The 20,608-nt window shown below is 34.6% G+C and overlaps 1 protein-coding gene across 28 annotated transcripts in view; it reads right to left on the reverse strand.

The window, feature by feature from the left end:
* Positions 1–17,090, reverse strand: part of trol (terribly reduced optic lobes) — a 1,082,793-nt gene extending 1,065,703 nt beyond the window's left edge. For 26 of the 28 annotated variants that reach the window (XM_072534000.1, XM_072533999.1, XM_072534008.1 and 23 more), the window contains exon 1: positions 16,825–17,090. In XM_072534000.1, the coding sequence (XP_072390101.1) occupies positions 16,825–16,926 (102 nt within the window). In that variant the 5' untranslated portion in view covers positions 16,927–17,090. The remainder of the gene's footprint in view (positions 1–16,824) is intronic. The other 2 variants (XM_072534018.1, XM_072534017.1) reach the window with 1 other exon arrangement.
* Positions 17,091–20,608: the final 3,518 nt, after the last annotated feature.

Genomic DNA, 20,608 nt, shown 5'->3' on the forward strand with positions numbered 1-20,608 from the left:
ATATTCTCCTATCTATTCGGAGCACCGCTGATTGATTCCAATAGTCCTTTTGCATGCTCCTTCTCAAAACTTTCATATCCTTATTTTGCTCTATTGCTTGTTTAGTTTTTATCTCCTTTCATTTGTCACCTTTGGTTTCTAAGGGTTTTCGTAAGTTGACTAAGTTTTTCATCCTTTTTGTTAATTGGACAATATTTAGTTTGAGCCTGTTGCATTGTGTTGACTATTTGTTGGTTCAATTTATTGATGTCTGTTGTTGTTGTTATGAATTGGGTTTTTTGTTTAACCGTCAGGTGATTTCTTTCATATGAAACTTTATGGACGTTTTAGGGGTAAAATACGTGACTTCAATCAGTCCTAGATCATTTTGGTTATTGATCTTTTTGTGGACTATACTTGGTACAACTGTAGAATAGTTGGTTGGTAGATTATACCTTGACAAACTTCTGGGTTGAAATTGGTATGATAATTGTATGTCGTTTTTCTCTAGAAGTTCTTTCTAGTTTCTCATAGAATACATCTCTCTCGTCATCTCCTATTTGTTACTACTGCGCGAGCAGTAACGGTAATAATGTTTACGGCAGTTAAAGAACCTACCCTTTAATCTAATTCTATGTATCCTTAGCTGAAAGCCCCAAAAAGCCCCAACGAAAGTGGACGTGGAAAAGTCCAGACGGTTTCACAAAGAACGAAATAGATTTTATCATTGCTAATAAAAAAGAAATTGTACAAGATGTATCTGTTTTAAACAGATTTACAATTGGAAGCGATCACAGATTGATTCGAGCAAAAATTCTGTTCAATTTAAAGAATGAACGAACAAAAATGATAAAATCAGACAATCGTAAATGGACCCCGCCCAAAAATATAGACCACTTTCGTGACATCATTGACCATAACCTTCAACAAATCAACGACGAAACACAGGTCGAAGTTTTAAACGAAAGTATCGTAAAAGCCCTTAAAGAAGCGGAGAAGTTGTGCTGTCCTAAAATGAAGAAAAAACATGAGAAAATAAGTCTCAACACTAAAAATCTGATCGAAGAAAGAAGGAGGCTAAAGGACAGGTATCACACAAACTACGCAGAATTTAGTCAACTCAGTAAAACAATAAACAAAGAAATCCGAAAAGACATACGGCAACATAACATGAGAGAGGTGACAAGGGTGATAGAGAAAAATAGAAGTCTGAAAGTTCTAAGACACAACATGTCCACAGGAAAAAAGAACATACATAAGTTAAGAAATAAACAAGACGACATTGTGACTGATAAGGAAGAAATAGTGAAAACAGTGGAAGACTTCTACAGACAACTCTATGAAACAAGTGAATCCGATGAAAGACGCCCCTTACCAAAGATAGAGAATCAAGGCTCAGAATTAATGCCGAACATAACTGTTGACGAAATTAAAAATGCACTTCGGGTGATGAAGAACAATAAATCCCCAGGTGAAGACAGGGTATTGACCGAAAGCCTAAAACTAGGAGGAAATAAGCTCTTATTGACACTTGCTAAACTGTTCAATAAATGTCTGTGCGAAGCGATAACACCGACGCAGTGGAACAACGCGGAAATCATTTTACTTCATAAGAAAGGAGATATCAGCGACCTTAGAAACTTCCGGCCCATTAGCTTGTTGTCACAAGTATATAAGCTATTTACAAGAGTTATTACCAACAGGTTAGGAAGTAAGTTGGATTTCTATCAGCCAAGAGAACAAGCAGGTTTTAGAGCAGGATATGGCACGAATGATCATTTACAAGTAATTGAGAACTTAATAGAAAAGAGTGTTGAATATAACAAGCCATTAGTCATGATATTTGTTGACTACGAAAAAGCTTTCGACACAATAAGTCATCAAAAGATGTTAAAAGCCTTAACAGAGTGTCGTATAGATCATCGCTATATAAACATGATAAAATACATCTATCAAAATGGGACAGCAAGTGTGAAACTGGCAGATAAAAAGACCAACGTATTTAAAATAAAACGGGGAGTGCGACAGGGAGACACAATTTCGCCAAAATTGTTTATAACACTATTAGAGCATATGTTTAAGAACGCAAATCTGAGTGAAAAAGGAATTAATGTCAATGGAGAAATGCTTAGTCATTTGAGGTTTGTTGACGATATTATCCTTTTTGCTGACAGAATCGATGATGCAGTATCGCAACTGGAGAAACTATACCTAGCCTCCCTACAAGTAGGATTAAAAATCAACCACACAAAAACACAAATCATCACAAATCTTGTGTTAAGCGAAAAGATTTCAGTAAATGGCATGCATATTGAAGAAACCACCTCATATAAGTACTTAGGACATGAGATACGCATAGGAAGAGATAATCAAACGTGCGAACTACGCCGCCGCATAGGACTCACTTGGGTGGCATTCGGCAAGCTAAGCTATGTTCTTAAATCAGAACTGCCTATGTGTCTTAAAAGAAAAGTCTTTAATCAGTGCCTGTTGCCAGTACTTACATATGGTGCAGAGACATTAACACTAACCAAGAAAGTAAGAAATAAAATTTGTGTTACCCAAAGAGCCATGGAACGATCGATGTTAGGCATTTCTCGTAGGGATCGGATCACGAACAAGGAAATAAGACGGAGAACAGGAGTGACAGATGCCATAGAAAGAATTATGACCCTTAAGTGGAACTGGGCGGGGCACATAGCTAGAATGTCGGATAACAGATGGACACAGCGAATAATACAGTGGAGACCGAGACAAGAAGCACATCGAAGTAGAGGTCGTCCACCAACAAGATGGTCTGATGACATAAAACGGATCGACAAAAATTGGATGCAAACAGCACAAAACAGAAATACATGGAAAAGACTGAGGGTGACCTATATCCAGCAGTGGATAGATCCGGGTTAAATGATGATGATGATGATAAAATATAAAAAATATAGCGTAAAAACCTATGACTGTTGCTTTCAATAGTTTATTTTATACGATATACAGATTAAACATTTAATATAAAACAAAATTTTTTTGGAAAACTTTTACACACTGTATATTCTTGTATTAGCGTATATTATAGGCAAAAATCCTAACAAATAAGGCATATATTTTCATTCTTTATCTTGATTTTAGGAAGTGTCAATAAAAAACTGAATCAACCCACACAAATAATTCAAAACAATTCCACACAAAAAAAAGTATTACCTAAACATCCCCAATAAGTACTTGTCGTACATAACCTCACCTAACCTAAGAACATTAAAGCAAAATTAAGTAAAAAATGCCATTAATCATACCCGAAATTATACAAGTTTATGGATAATTATCTGGTGTTTTTGAATATTAGATGACGCTACTTCTGACATTAATCTGTAAAAGTTTTTATGTCTGTGATATGAACGATAGCATGGTAATTTCACTACTACTTACATATTTAACGAGGAAACTTTTTATGGCGTTTTCCCTATTATTTTTTCGGCTCTAAATGTCACAAAATCTATTTTACGGATTTTTTTTCTAATCGATCTTAACATTATTATTAAAACTTTCGGTGTTTTCTTTCTTGTGTCTAATTATAATCAAATTGAGAGACACTATTTTGTTTTGGTAACAGAATTATTGAAGAGCAGGGTTTCATTACTACTATACCGAGTTTCTTCATTATAGGAAATGACTTAAATGGTAGAATCTAAATTATACTTATTCTACAAGCAGTGAGAACAAACAGAAAACAGCAGTTAAATGATAACAGCAGATACAACGCTACGAAAAACAAATTGACAATCACGAACATGTTCTTTAGATATACAGATATTCATAAATACATATGGAGTGCTCAAGAATGGAGATCGACAGTAGACAGGATTGTTTGGGCTGCGGATTATGCATGCTATGTTTCCAATTTATTTCCCAAATTACATTTTTGAGGTTTTATCGAAATAGAGTCACCATAATAATTACTCGTCGGAAACTCTCTATACTCGATGAGGGAGACGCTCCCTATAAGAACCTTTCAATGCATCCACTGGTTGGTTACATCAATTCAAAAACGTCACGGGATTCATGAGCTTATCGTTCAAGGCGAAAAGCTCAGTACCGACGGAGAAGCAATGGTGGAATTTTGGTATGAACTTGACAACTGGAAGCCATAATGACAGAAAATAATCTACAACTTTCTCAAACTGGAATTTAACATAAACAAAACCTTACTAAAGCTGCAAAAACATTAGCTGCACATAATAAGATGAGTGCACCGGGGAATAAAAAGTAAAGACCGAGTAACAGTGTTGGACTATGATTGGAAAGTCAAAAAATCTTCGCGCTTTTAAAATAATAAAACAACAGAATCTTCCAGCTTGCTATTACAAACAGCTAGCTACCTGGATAACTCGTGATATCTTCCAACCTTGTGAATCTTATGGTTCCATAAGTTCATTCTTAAAGTAAAGGGTTATTTAGGGAAAGAAAAGTTGCCACAAGAAACGCATCTTCTTCTGGATAATGCTGGTGCTCATCCCATAGAGGCACCCCTAAGATCTGAAGATGGAAAGGGTGCCCCCGTTAAGATAGACAAAATGCCCTTTTTTTCATTTTTCTACGTTCTATGCGATTCAAAAATAAGGCTCAGGGAAATTTTATGGATGATATCAATCAAAATAGGAGGCTGAGGAAGCTGCCTATAAGACTAGTTTAAGCAACGAGAACCTTCGGACATTGTCGACATTTTTAACTTGCTCAGAATACGTCAGAAGATTTTAAAAAAACTAGGACTTTTAACACAGTTTAAAGTGACTGACTTTTTTTCTGTTACATAATCATACTATATCTGCGAGAAATTTTGGGCATGAGGAAGCTGTCGGCGAGATGATTGCCGCGTTTACTTACTCCGGAAAACAAGCTTAACCGTGAAACCACTTCAGCTTCAGAGTAGTGTTTGACACTATTTAAGCGTAATCCGAAGGAGTTTCTACGTCGTTTCGTAACCATTGACGAAACATGAATCCATTGCTGCACACCAGGGACCAAGAAACAGTCGAAACAGTGGCGTCAACCGGCGAACGTGCTCTGAAGGAGGCGAAGACTTTCCTATCGGCCGGAAAGGTGGTTGCCCCCATTTTCTGGGATTCACAAGGGGTGATCTACGTCCTTTACCTGGAGAATAGCAAAATGGTTACAGGGCTCTACTATGTCGAATTATTGGGCCGATTGGACGCCGAATTGCAAAAAAAACAAACCAATTTAGCGAAGTAAAAAGTGCTCTTCCACCATGACAACCATAGCGTCTCCATAGCGAAATTGGCCGAATTTGGCTACGAACTGTTGGTCCATCCACCATATTCTCTAGACTTGGCCCCGTGTGATTTTTTTTTGTTTTCAAACTTGAAAAAAGCATTCGCCGGGTAGAAATTTAAGTCGATACAGGAGGTCATCTCCCCCATGGAAGCCTACTTTGCAGACCTCGAGAAAACGTATTTTCCATATAGGTTTAAGAAGTTAAGAGCATCGCTGGATCAAGCATGTCGAGCTAAAAGTAGACTACGTTGAGAAATAAATCGCCATTTTTCCAAAATTTTCGTTTTTCTTTTGTAGGCTAAGTACTTATCGGACCGTCATAGTAGCCTTCTTTTTATAGTAGTTGTGTTTGTGTTAATCTTCGGAAATAACGATAAAAAATTAAAATATTGATTTCTTTGCTTCCCTAGTTTTCCAGTTATTAATTCGTGATGTTGTATTTAAAATTTTCATTCACTAAGCAATGAAGTTTCTTTTTTGTCATAAATGAATTTCATTGTATTGCTTGATAAAAACTGACAGATATAAATTAATTATCAGCAACTACCAAATAAAACTAAATCGTGCAATTTCGTAGGTAGTACACTTGATAAAATCCTCGTCAGCACAAGACTAAACATAATGCTGGTAATATTTAAACAATGTGATTTGGATTGTTAACCTAATACCGTTTGTTATCGAGCAACATGTATTATTTTATAATGACTAAGTACATGATATGCTGATTTATCACATAGTTACACCATAAAAATTTAAATACATTACAAAAATGATACACATTGATAAGACACGAATTCTTTCCTGGTATTTCCAACATAATTGCTCACCCTTCGACACCTGATATTGTCATCAAAAGTGCTACCAACAGTATTTTTTAGTACAGGAAGGCAAAAATATAAATACCTTTGCTTGTTATTTCGGAAAAAATGTAAATACTTTATATATTATTCAAGTTGCTAATTAAAAAATTGGATTATTTGCTTTTACCTAAATATCGGTTCAAGCATTAATATGTACTGATTTCTGTTTTGTTTTCTTGAGCAGTCATGATAAAAATACTATCTCCCACCTTACGATATCTTAATCACAATAGGAATTGAAAGTGAGATAATGCGAATCTCACGCAACATCTTTTGAATCCATTTTGTTGACGTTAGTTTGTTTTCCATGTATGTATTGGTTTTTCCCTTCCTTTTCGCAAAGAAATAATAGTTGCGAATTGCTATCCTTCGTTTTATTTCTTCATTTCTAAGATGATCCAGTTCCGTTCATCTACAGCTTCTTCTCATAAAATCCATGTCGGTCGCTGTAATGTTGCTCTTGTTTTTCTGTTGTTTACTGCAGGTCTAGCTCTTATTTTGATTTTGATTTTCGTTTCAAACTAGAGATTTCAAAATAGATCTGTAGTGATTTGCAAACTGATCCATGGCAGGTAAAGACCATAAAATGCATGCAATTGTTTGCAAACCCGCCAAAGTTTGACAATTCAAAAGAATAATCCAAGTCCGAATGTATTTAATGCAAATGCAATGCATTGGCTGGTACATATTTGGGAATTCCACTAAATTCTATTGATAGAATTTAGAAAATTCTATTGATAGAAACAAAGAATAATGAAGAAGTTTCTAGCATTTTAATAAATAAAATAGAAACAAACCAGAAATATTTTACATCCTTAGCATTGTTTTTTCCAAAACTATTGTCTGAAAACTCAAAATTAAAAATGGTTTCCAGGAAAGGAAAATAGTCCAAACTTGTGTGATATACGAATGTATTCATTTGGAAATTTTTCCAAATGAATACGCATCCGAAATTGGAGGTTCGCATCCCCATCTCTTAACTGATAGTTAAAATCCTACCGTTTGAACTACTAAGTTTTTAAAAGAATTTTTAAGTATTACTAGTACTTTTCACTATTTTATCTATATAACAAAGTAAGGTATAAGTATTAGCCGACTCTATTTTTAAAATTACACAAAAATTATTAGATAAACCGTGTCACTCATTATCTTTGTAGTCACAATCACACATTTATAATGATTTATTTGCATATCGTAAAAATGTAAATAAGATTTCCTTATTGTGTAAGCTAAGGTTCAACAAAAATGTATTCATAGATGCAGCAAACAAAAAAAAATGGGTATAATCAACTGGGTAAATTAGTTGGTGTATAATACGTATAATCTGTTATCGCATACGAAAAAAAATCAACATAAGGAATTGATCTTGACAGGGAAAACTAACAACAGAGGCAACCAAAGCAGATAAGAGACGGAAGAAGGAACCGGAATCTACAGAGTTTAAGGAAGATATTTATTTGTCTATTAGACTACTGACATTCTTAATGCTCCGTATTTTGAATTTATTTTCTATTTGTGACTTTTATGTTATTTTCTTCATCTCTGCTCTCTTCTATTTTGATTCCAAAACAGATACAATCTTTCAACTTTTCAAACCTATAGTGATTAATTTTTTTAATTAATATATTTTCAGGATTAAATTTCAGGAGTACTTGACAGGTTACACACAGAACAACCTCACACTGAAATATGGCAAACTAAAATCCCATCCCTTTCCACTACTTCTTCTTCTTCCTTCTTGTATGTACGCTTTAAAGCCTGTTTCTTCTTCAATATTAACCTCCTAAATTGTTTAAATTATCGCACCATCTTTTTCCTGGTCTGCCAATACTTCTTCGTCCATTTGGTGACTTATCTCGTGCTATTCGTACTATTCTATCCTCTGCCATTCTACTAATGTGTTCGTTCCACTCATGTTTCCGTTTTGTCACCCATCCATTTATGTCTTCTATATTGCATGCTCTTCTTTTGTTTCGCTTCTCTCCCTATCCAATAGACTTTTCGCTGATATTCGTCGGAGTATTTTCATCTCTATTGTTTCTAGTAGTCGTCTCGTTTTAGATGTGTCAGGTCTTGTCTCCGCCGTGTATGTTAATAGAGGTCACATTGCTGCTTTATAGATTCTTGTTTTTATGTCTTGTCGTAGGTGTTTGTTCTTCCAGATTCTGCGTTAAGAGATCCCGCCTCTTTACTTGGTTTTAAGCTTTGTTGTCGTACTTCTTCTTCGGCATCTCCGTAACTAGTTATATCTATTCCCAGATATCTAAACCTTGCTTCCTGCTTTATTATTTTCCCATCAATTTCGATTTTACATCGTAGTAGGTATTGGGATGTTGTCATACATTTGGTTTTTTTCTGCTGATATTATCATATTGTATTTCTTGGCTGTTGTATTGAAAACGTGTGTTAATCTTTGGAGCTCATCTTCTGTCTCGGCGATTAATGCGGCGTCGTCTGCATAACATAGTATTTGGATTTCTTTGTTCCCCATTCTGTAACCATGACGTACTGCTTGTATTATTTCGTCCATTATTATATTAAGGAGAAGTGGGCTTAACGAGTTACCCTGTGTAACTCCGCTTTGTACTGGTATACACTGTGTTAGTTTTCCATTTATCTTTGACTGTATTCGATTATGGAAGTAGATGTTTTCGATGGTATGTATAATAGTGATTGGTATGTTTCTTTTATACAGTAGGTGTAATACGACTTCGACTTGGATGTGATCGAAAGCCTTTGTCAGGTCTATAAAACATAGATATGCTGGTTTATTGTACTCCATGGCATTTTCTGTGATTTGTCTTAGTACAAATACGGCGTCTACGCAGGATCTTCCGGATCTGAATCCTTGTTGTTCATCTAATAAAGTTGTTAGTTTATTGATTTTGTTGGTTAGGACTTTTGTGGTAAGCTTAAGTGCGGTGTTCAGTAGATTTATACCTCTATAACTGTTGGGGTCCTCTTTATCTCCTTTCTTGAACATTGGTATCATTATGCTGTTTTTTCATGTGTCTGGTATCTTGTAGTGCAATATGAGTTTTTGTAAGTTTTGTCATCTCTAGGATTATACTTTCTTCTCCGTGTTTTAGAAGCTCGTTGGCTATTCCGTCTGGTCCTGGTGACTTTCTATTTTTGAGTTCCTCCTCTCCACTACCAAGATGGAATTTCCGAGAGACAAGATGGAAGGCTTTCAATCCCTACTAGAAAATGACATTAGACATATCAAGCCAGAGGTGGATAATTATGAAAGATTCACATCACCAGTGATTATCTCCGCCAAAAAGCACATTCCACGTGAAGTTACCAAATCCTAGATTCCATACTGGAATGACGAATGTAAAGAACTACTTGATCATTATGGGAAATCCAGAAATCCTGACTATGTAGAACAACGTTTAGAAATCCTAGAGGGAGCAAGAACCAAAAGGTGGACAAAAACTTTCGAAAATCTCAATTTCATACACAGTAGCCGCACCGCATGGAATTTTCCTAGGAAACTAGATTCTGGCATACAATACAGTAAACTCTACAGCCCCAAAACCGAAGACATAGCCAAAAGCATAGTCAGCTTCTCAAAATCCGTCATAGAAAAAAATCGGTATCAGTTAAAAGAAGCCAAAACTGCACAACCACAAACCCTACCAGTGATAAACCTCATTGAATCCGAAGAACTTGCAGCAGAAGCTCTAAAATTAATTAAATGTCCAAAAGCTGCAGGAGTTGACAACATTTATCCCGAAATTATAAAGCACATAGATTCGAATACCCGTAAATGGCTTCTTAAATTAAATGACTAAGAAGAAGTTTGAAAAATCCTTCAAGCAAAGAAAGATCATCGCAATATTAAAACTTGGGAAAACCATGCACTACCTGAGAGCTATAGACCAATAACTCTTTCAAAGATATTTGAAATGATTATCCAGATCAGACTATTTTACATTGCAAAGCTCAAATATTCCTCAAGAACAAGCTAGTTTTATGCCAGGAAGACGTTGAGGCGATCAAGTCCTCTCCCTAACAACTTTTATTGAGAATGGATTTCAAAACAAACTTAAAACAGTAGTAGCTTTCATAGATTTGACCTACGCGTACGACACAGTACGGAAAAAAGCTATTTTGTTTAAAATACGGTAAAGATGGTACCATGCCGTTCATTTAATAATCTGATAAACCAAATGATACGTGACAGTCTTTCCAAATATACACCAATGGAAAAACTACTAATTTCAGAAACCTGCAAAACGGCCGAACACAAAAGCACGTTTGGGCCCCTTTTATTACAACCAAACCCATCGAAGACTGAAGTCACGGCTTTTCACCTTAACAACCACTAGGCAAATTACAAAGTTAATAATATAAAATGCGAAGGAACTATTCTAAAGCATAATCCAAATAAAAAAACCTTATCGTAAGACTAGACCGTACCCTAACATTCAAACAGCACCACATTGAAAATAAAGACATTATTCATAAGCTAGAAAATACATCACTAGGGTCCAACGCAGAGACAACCCGAATAAAGGCACTGTCCTTAGTATATTCTAATACAGAATATTGTCTAAACAGTCATCACACAAAAGTCCTAGATAACCAGTTATATCAAACAATGGGGTATATAATGGAGACTGTAAAGTCCATATCAACCCAATGACTTCCAATTCTCAGCAACATCGCTCCACCTACAACAAGACGACTAGTTGCACTCAAACCTCTAATTCAAAAATACCAACAAAATCCAACACTGCCGATAAATACAGACATTATTGAACTAGACCAAAGATAATATCCAGAACTTCTACAAATTTGGGTGATTTCACTACTGACGAGTACTGGATGGGCGAATGAAGTCTAAACATCAAAAATTCTAACCTGATAGAAGTCTCCACAATAAATAGAGTAAAAGTTGGTCATGGTGTTTGTAACTAATCACTGAACCAATGGGATAGCTCCTTGGCATTTCTAGTTCTTTTAGTGCCCGTAACATTTGGTTCTTCCTCTTTAAGACACGGTGTGATTTTAAACAGCAGGTCGTTTGGAATTTTATTAGTGCAACAATTTGATCCGTGAATAAATATTTCTACTAAATAGACCTTTTGGCCCAGTGGAAACTGGTTTGAAAAACTTCCATAACTTTGCTTTGTTGATTAACGTTATTTTAATGATACATACCATTAATGTTAAACCTCTACTACAATCAGCGAACTGTAGAAAAAATTGGGCATAAGATATTCGAAAAAGTGGAAATAATGATGGGAATCAGACTAGATCCCTCTATTATTAAACGCTTACTTTTGGGAAATGGTATTGGAAACTCAACTGATTATGCAGGGAAAAATCCAAGGAAAGAGAAGCATAGGGAGGCGTAGAATGTCATGGCTGCGCAACCTGAGAGAGTGGTACGGATGTACATCAAATGAACTTTTCAGAGCAGCCGTCTCAAAAGTCCGAATAGCTATGATGATTGCCGACCTCCGCCGCGGAGATGGCACTTGAAGAAGAAGAAGATTGGAAACTATTGAACCAGAAATAACAAGGGTAAGAGTGAATGCGTTTTTACTTAAAAATATTAGATACTCTGACGATTATTTAGAGAAAATTTACAAAGAATAATGAATAAAATTTGGTAGAGAATGTGGTCTCCATTTCCATTAGACACATTTAACATAATTTCTTTTAGAGTATTTTAATTAATTATTTGTAAAATCTAGATACTCTCCTCCACTATTTAATCCTGAATCCTCCAATCTCCTTTTATCATCTATTTTCCTCCTGTTAGTTTAATGAATGTATAGTATTTCCATATATGACGACCTAGATAGGTGTGTTTTCGTCTCTTCATTATTGAGAGATCTATAAAATCGCGGCATATAATATCCTTATACGGTAAGTGTAAATACTGCTTACGTATTTGTACATAATAATATATTCCCATAAAGTCGAGTTTACAAAAAACTGCCTGCAATTTACGTATTTTTGAGTCTAACGACGCTAAATATGAACTTTAGACTTTTTTTACCGTTTGTGTGTTTTTTCATCTTTAATTTCAGTACTTACATCAGCAATTATTAAAATGAGGTACTTGTGAGAATTTATATTTGGTAGAGATGTTTTTAACGCATAGATATCATTAAGGAGGTAAACATACACTGCTCGATGAAAATACGACGAGTTTGTAATTTTATTGCTAATATTTTTTGAAATCAATGTTCAAATTTATATTGACTGATTTTTGAAATATTTTTACATATTTTTTCAGTTTTCTTCCCAGTCTCTCTATTTTTTTCCCATCTTCTAAGGTTGTCAAGTTGTTCTTTTCCCTGGTCTTTTTTCCATACACTTGTGCTGAAGAACGACTTGCAACAACCTATATATCTGCTTATGTCTCATAATGTGGCCCAAATATTCTAATTTACTCTGTTTGACTATATGAATGATCTCGCATTCCTTCCTCATTATATCTACATCCTTAACAGTGCACCCATAAAGGCTTAGACATTTGGTAAAGAAGCTTCAGAAAGCTTCCTAGCCTCTACTCCGTACTCCATACGTTGTTTTATTTCTACAGAAGGTACCAATGGCTCTTTGTATTGATTCCAACGGATGTCTAGTAATCTAGCACTTTCCAAATGGACATTTGCCCACAAAAGAGATGAGGCAGAGGAGACACTCGACCCAGATTGCAGAAGGCACTTTAGAGGAGATCACGTTTAATAAGGTACTAAATATATATATATATATATATATATATATATATATATATATATATATATATATATCTTTTTCTTCTTCCTCCTCTTTATAGGCAATTCTGCTTGTTCATTGGTGGATTAATACCTCTATGGAAGGTTGTCACTCCATCTTCTGCGCGGTCGTCCGATACTTCTTCTGCCGATTGGTGACTTATCTCTTGCTATTTTGATGACACGGGTCTCCTCCATTCTGCTTATGTGGTTATTCCATCCTTTTTTTCTATTGTGTGTCCATTTATTGATACACTGTACGTCACATTTTCTTCTAATGTCTTCACTTCTCTTTCGATCTTTCAGCGTATTTAACGTAATTATTCTCAGTACTCTTATCTCTGCAATTTCCAGTAGCCTTTGCGTTGTGGCTGTGTTGGGTCTTGTTTCTGAGGCATATGTCATTATTGGTCTTACACATGCTTTATAAATTGACTTTATCTCAGTGTTAATGTGTATGTTTCGCCATATAGTGTTATTAAGGCATCCTATCAGTCTGTTTGCTTTTTGTACTTGATCTCTCACTTCTTTGCCCAGGTCTCCATAGCTAGACAGTGTAATTCCCAGGTATTCTATTTCCATTACTTCTTCAATACCGATGCCATCAATTTCTATTTTACATCTGGTTGGTTCTTTGTGACTACTATTGTTTTAGTTTTCTGAGATGAGATTGTCATATTAAATTCTTTTGCTCTTATGTTAAATCTGTGGACCAGTCTTTGCAGACTATCTTCATCTTGGGCTATCAATATTGCGTCTTCTGCGTAACCGAGTATTTTTATTTGTTTGTTTCCCATTCTGTATCCTCTTCATTTGTTAACGTTTTTGATGATTTAATCCATGATCCAATTGAAGAGCATGTCTCCAACATGCTGACAAAAAGTCCAACTAATGTCTCCAATATCTTTCCACTTTCAGTGGTTCGAGCACAATGATTTTTTGCATACTTCGACAGGCCAGCGGACAGAAAACAATTAATTTTATTGTTTAGTTCTTCGCCACCAAAGCAGGTGGCACCTCTGTGCTAGAACCACTAAAAGTGAGAAGATATTCGAGACATTAATTTTGGACTTTTTCCATGTAGGGTTTAAATGAATTTGTAATTTATTTAAACACTACAAAATTTAGTTGTTGCAAGAATTAAATGAAGCTGACTTCGACCGTATATTACAGTTTTATACAAATGATAATAATTATGCATTGGAGCCAATTTTAATGAGATGGTTTCAACAAGATGGAACTCCAGCTCATTTGGTGTAAATTTTAGGCGTTATTTAGACATTTCCCGGACGATGGATTGGTAGATTACGTAGTATTGATTGGCCTCCTCGTTCACCCGATTTGAATCATAAAGTTTATTTTTATTGGGGATACTTGAAAAGTAGAATTTATAAAAGTGTTGCAGAGCTAAGGCAAAGAATTATCGATGAATCCATATTAATTTCTAGAGAAACACGGAGAAATGTAATAGACGCATTCTACCAATGTTCAGGATACTGTCAAATTAACAACGGAGGACATTTTGAACATTTGATTAGGTAGAGATTAATTTAGCAATGTTACTATGTTCAAATTTAGTTGTAGACGGTGATTAGTAGAGACTCATTTGTTTTTTACAAAAAAAAATGGAATGGGATAAAGAGAAACGTTTAGAATTAATTGAATTTTACAAAATTAAACCAGAAATATGGAATGCCAGTCATGTAGCTATACTATAAGTTTACTATAAGTTATACAATAAGTTTAAAACAATCTACACTTGGTGCCACAGCGAATCACAGTGTTGTGGACCACAACCATCCTGTACCGGTTCTGGGCAAGGTATCGTCAGCCCAGAAGACATAGTCCCGCTTCCACGATTAGCCTCCAATGACCCCTCTAACCAGAGAGACCTCTGTAGCTCTGTGAGCTTCTGTAGCCAAGAAACAGTTGTTCACAAAAATTTAATATAATGCCAAAATCCTATGAAGCCTGGAAACAAGAAAAGTACTCAAAGAAATAGGAAAATAGACAGAAAAAATGGTTTAGGTGGAGGCATGGGTGAAGGAGTTCCAACAGGAAAGGGAAAACTAGCCGGGTGAAACCTAAATCAAACCAAATCAAAGGAAAACATTATATTAGTGAAATGATCGATGAAGGAGATGATAAGTTTTCTATCCAAGACAGCAGCGACGATATGGAGGATATTGATGCAAAATTCCTTTTTTGTGAATTCGTCTGATAAAGGGGGAGCAATGGAGACAATACAGAAGATGTTGCTGATGGGCTCATGAGGATTGTGGGGCAGATGACAACTTTTTGTGCAAGCAGTGAGAACAATTTCTGTTAAAAACCAAAAAAAAGTAATTTTTTTGCTAAAAATCGCTAAAAAAAATGTAATAGTAATCAAAGTTTTATTGTGTACCTAATTAATTTTTTGCTAACGTGTTTTAATCTTTACCGTGTATTTGCTCATGTATTAATACAGCTCATTTCCAAAACAATGCGTTAAAATAATTTGTATCACCTTTATAGACTGTATAACGTGGTATATATAGGATACCACATGGTCAAGACACCTTTTTTAAGACAGGAATTTTGAAATCATAAAAAAATTAATTTATTGGTAAAAAAAAGTTAGTTTAAAATTAGTTTTGAACCTGTTGCAGTATAATATCGTTAAATATCAGCGATTTATCTAATTTCAGATTTCTTGAATCCATAAACTTTAGGATTTCCAAGAGGTTTAAAAAAAAGGGTCTCATATTTGGATCCATTACCCTATTGAAAGTCTTCTTGTGACATGCGAGAAATTTTTTTAAAGAATCCACTTCTTTCTTCCATTCTTAGATCATTTATAAGTGCTATTGAAGTTCTCCTTTTTTAAAAATTTGACATCCAAAATCTACGATTTCTTTTTTCTATATGCTCGTTTTTTATTAACCCAGACATGATTAAAAAACTAGTCGCACATATATAACTTCTCTTCTCAGAGCCATTTTATACAAATAAGACGGAACGATGGCAAATGTTTAAAAACTTACTCAAATTCGCGAATTCTTGTTTTTGACAAACTGTGCCAAACATATATTGGCAAACGTTAGCAAATGTTTGCTAACGTTTGTGTGGTGCTGTCATTCATTAAAAAATATAATATACAAATAAACATTAATTTCAAAGAAAATACAACTACATAATTCGAAATTATATTTAAAAGTATTTGTTAATTTTTGTATACCATTGTATAAAACTCAACTCATGCACTGACAGCTTTCCTTGCATATTGGAAACAAGTAAGTGAGCCAATAAACGCACGTTCTCTAGGCAAAAACGAAATACAAAGTCAAGTTACTTGTTTTCGACTTATTTGTTATGAAAGTTGATTTTTGCTATGGCTGCAATGCCGAGCACTTTAGAAAATATTATATTAAAATATTATAGCAAATTATAACGGAAATCAAAATATTGTTTTCCTCGATAAAAATGCAAAAATAAACAAGAAATTCGCAAATAATCGCAAAATAAAAAGTATTTTATACAATTTTCTTGTAGTAATGAGAAAATAGTATAAAACTATATAATAGTTTCAACACAAGGCAGAAGTATTTTTATATAATGTAAAGCTGAATAGAAACTTTTTTTAAATAAAAATAATAAAAAATAGAATATAACAAAATAAGATCGCACGACAAATTTTGTTGCTCACTCAAAAACAAATACTGCATCCAATTTACAATCTTTTAATTAAATTTATCAAACCTTCTAAAAACTGGACATAAAAATAAACATAGATAACTGTTTTACGCAATTTCAAGAATATAAAACGTTTTATTACATAAAAAACATTAATGTATTAACACAGTTAACATTCATTGAAAAAATTTTAAACTATGCGGCAATTGCATACCTACATATTCTACATTCCGGAATGTAACTTCACCAGCAAAACGAAAGGTTACCACAAGTCAAAGTGAACTTACCTTTGAATCAGCAGAAATTTGATGCAAATTCCCGACCAGCAAAAAACTAAACACAAAAAGGGTGAATAAACTGAAAAGTTTAGGGGTGCTCGGCCCACCCATGGTCAAAAACTATAATGTCGTCCTTTTGTCGCGAAGTCTAAAATGTCATCGCACTTTAATATTTACCGATCACAGTGGTCCAGCGGATGCTGCACTAAAAGATGAAATAACCGCGACGAGGTCTAGTCGGTTGTGTCTCGAGCGGCAGAGCCAACTTTTCAAAAGTGAAACACATGGGTAAGTTGCCGCGCGAGGTTCTTTAGTTGTGTTTTGATTCAGCGGCAACTTTACTCTTTATAGTTGGCCAGTTCGGTTATGGCACTTGTTGTTATGATGCTGAGTTGGATCTTGCGCTGGTCGACTATACACAACGATCCAGGAAAGAACCACAACAAAGCCGGTATTGTGAACTGATGCGCAGTGGTAGCGACGTTGCCAAACTTATAATGTATTAAGGAATTCAACGAATTGTGTGAAACATTTTCAATGAAAATGATTTTTTTTTAAATACAGATAGTATAAATAGGATAAAGGCAAGTTATATTTAATTATAATGCCTATAGGAGAATATATTAGCCTACCATAAAAATACTAATGTAATATACTATATACATACTAATATGAAAGTATTTTAAAATTTATTTTGCGTATCCAATGATAAGGAAGATTTAAAATTAGTAAAAACAGAAGAAAAAATGTTAATATATATTAAAATCAAATAAGAATAGAGGAAAAATGATACTATCCGTGAATACATGACTATAATAGCATTAGTTATGATATAAAAACTTAATATTGTTCTGAAGCTATTTTCTTGTGGCATTTTAAATTAATTACTATTTAAATGGGAATAAGCCACAATTAAAGGTTAAAATACGTTTATTGACGTTTCAATTTCCACTTCGGAAATCGTTCTCATAATACAAACATTAGTAAATTAAACAAATTTTGTTGATTGTTTAATTTACTAATGTTTGTATTTTGAGAACGATTTCCGAAGTGGAAATTGAAACGTCAATAAACGTATTTTAACCTTTAATTGTGGCTTATTCCCATTTAAATAGTAATTAATATAAAAACTTAATGGCATTTATATGTACAGCTGATTCCTAAAAAAACTAATACGACTTTTAAAGCGTATTTTATAAAAAATTGAGCAGTGTATCTTGAGGGATAAATACTTATTGTTTACATACTGTTACTGTCACTGCCAAATCTTCAAATTTGTCAGATAACTTATTCTGTTCAATCTCAAAAATGACATCCTCAAATGCTAGCAAAGAACTAAAAGCAAGAATTGTAACGAAATTAGAAGATGGTTGATCGCTATTTGCCGTAGCGAACCATTTTAACGTAAACAGAACACAGAACAACAGTTTTTAATATTAATAAAAGATGAAGAGAACAAGAAACTCTCGAAAGAAAGCAAGGTTCTGGAAAACCAAAAATATCTACCGCTCATGAAGATCGTAAGCTTTTGGAGAGATTAGAAGAGAATCCTTTTGAAGATGCGAAAACTGCAAGAATATGTCACAATTTCCGGGAAGAAAGACAACAACTTGGCGCAGAATTAAAGCATCGCGTTTTAGTTATTCTACCGAACTGCAGCAAAAGACAAGCTCTTACACCACAACAGAAGCAATCAAGACTTATTTACTTTAAACCATCAGCTACAAAATCAAGATTTTTGGGACAGGGTAATATTTACAGATGAGAAAATTTTTCAATCTCCTAAAAAAGGCAAATGGGGTGTAAAGAACAAATAATAATAGATTTTATCCTCTATACGTTGATAGATATCGAGCAGCTGGTCATTTAAGCGCCAATGTATGAGGATGGATTCCATCTAGAGGACTGGAAATAGTATGACGTATTGATGGCGGGTTTGTTGGGCAGACTTATCTGAATATTATAGAAAACATCATGTTTTCCAGTGTAGAAAACTTGTATCCAGAAAATAATTTTATCCTCCAACAAGATAATTGTTCTGTTCACACTGCAAATATAATAAACCAGTGGCTCCAGAATAACAACATCGAAACCTTACCATGGCCCAGCTACAGTCCAGATTTAAACCCAATCGAGAATGTGTGGGGGTTATTATAGAACGGTTGTATCGGCGTAATTTTATACCTCAAACTGCTGAAGAGCTGTCGCACGGTATACAACAGGTTTGGGAAGAGCTCTCTGAAGAATTGTTCTGAAGCTATTTTCTTGTGGCATTTTAAAGTAATTACTATTTAAATGGGAATAAGCCACAATTAAAGGTTAAAGTACGTTTTTTGACGTTTCAATTTGGACTTCGGAAATCGTTCTCAAAATACAAACCTCGTGGGTTGGTAAACATTGAGATATTTTTTCCACTGAGCTTATTATGTCTAATTTTGGAATGGATGGCTAAGTAACAGCAAAGTTTAGACCCTTTGACAGTATTAAATTCTCCGTTGAATTTAAATGTCTATTTGATAGATTGACAACTGTCGCTAATTGTGGCTTATTCCCATTTAAATAGTAATTACTCTCTGAAGAAGACAATTTAATAGTTCCTTTCACGCAGATAGACCAAAGAGTACAAGCTATTATTAATGCTGATGGAGATATTACAAAATATTAATTTTATTTTTACATACCTAAATTTAGTATAGTTTTGGTGTTCCAACCTCGAGACCCTCGCTTTCTTTCGAGAGTTTCTTGTTCCCCCCATTTTTTACTAATCGAAAAACTATAGTTCTGCTTATATCTTCTCTTCTGTTAGTGCCTATCCTCTATGGATGTTGGCTACCACAATGGCCCATCGTATTTTATTAGCAGCTGTTCGAAACAGGTCTGTGGTTGTCATACCTGTCCACTGTCTCAAATTCTTATGCCAGAATATTCGGCGGCGTCCTGGTCCTCTATTTCCTTCTATTTCCCCTTCTAATATCAATAGTAGGATTCTGTATTTATTTTTATTTCTCACTATATGTCCGAAGTATGCTAACTTTCTTTCTTTAATGGATTTCAAGACTTCAGGTTTTTTTTGTAAACGTTGCATTTCTGCGTCGTTAGTTATATGATGTACATATGATATTCTGAGCATGCGACGATAGCACCATATCTCGAAAGACTTCAACCGTCTGCAAGACGCATCAGTGAGTGTCCATGCCTCTGCTCCATACATAAGAACAGAAACACATAACAATTAAGGATTTTGAGTCGGAGATGTAAGTTCAAGGTTAAATTGCAGAGAACTTTCTTCATCTGTTGGAAGGCACTCCTTGCTTTTTCGATCCTACATTTAATCGCGTATGAGTGATCCCAGCTGTCTGTGATGTTGCATCATAGGTATGTTATTTTTTCTGTCCTATCCAATACCTCAGTGTCTGGCATAAACTTTGCATCTGTATCTTTTTGCTTATGATCATAATTTTCGTCTTCTTATTATTAAGTTTCATTCCATTTTCTACCGATGTTAAATACTTGATCTATCAGTCTTTGTAATCCTTCAGCACTATCCGCAACAAGGACAGTCTCGTCTGCATATCTTAGATTATTTATTACTTCACCGTTAACAATCACGCCATCAGTTGTTTCTCCTTCTCGAAATAGATGTTCAGAGTACGCAAACAGCAAAGGCGAGAGTATGCAACCTTGTCGTATTCCTCTTTGTATTGGGACTTCATCGGATAATTGATTGTCTACTCGAATCTTGGCTACTTGTTTCATATAGAGATTGGCTATTATTCTGCTTATTTACTCTTTA

Source organism: Diabrotica undecimpunctata, chromosome 6 (genome assembly GCF_040954645.1).
Source record: "Diabrotica undecimpunctata isolate CICGRU chromosome 6, icDiaUnde3, whole genome shotgun sequence".
Classification (NCBI taxonomy): Eukaryota; Metazoa; Arthropoda; class Insecta; order Coleoptera; family Chrysomelidae; genus Diabrotica; species Diabrotica undecimpunctata.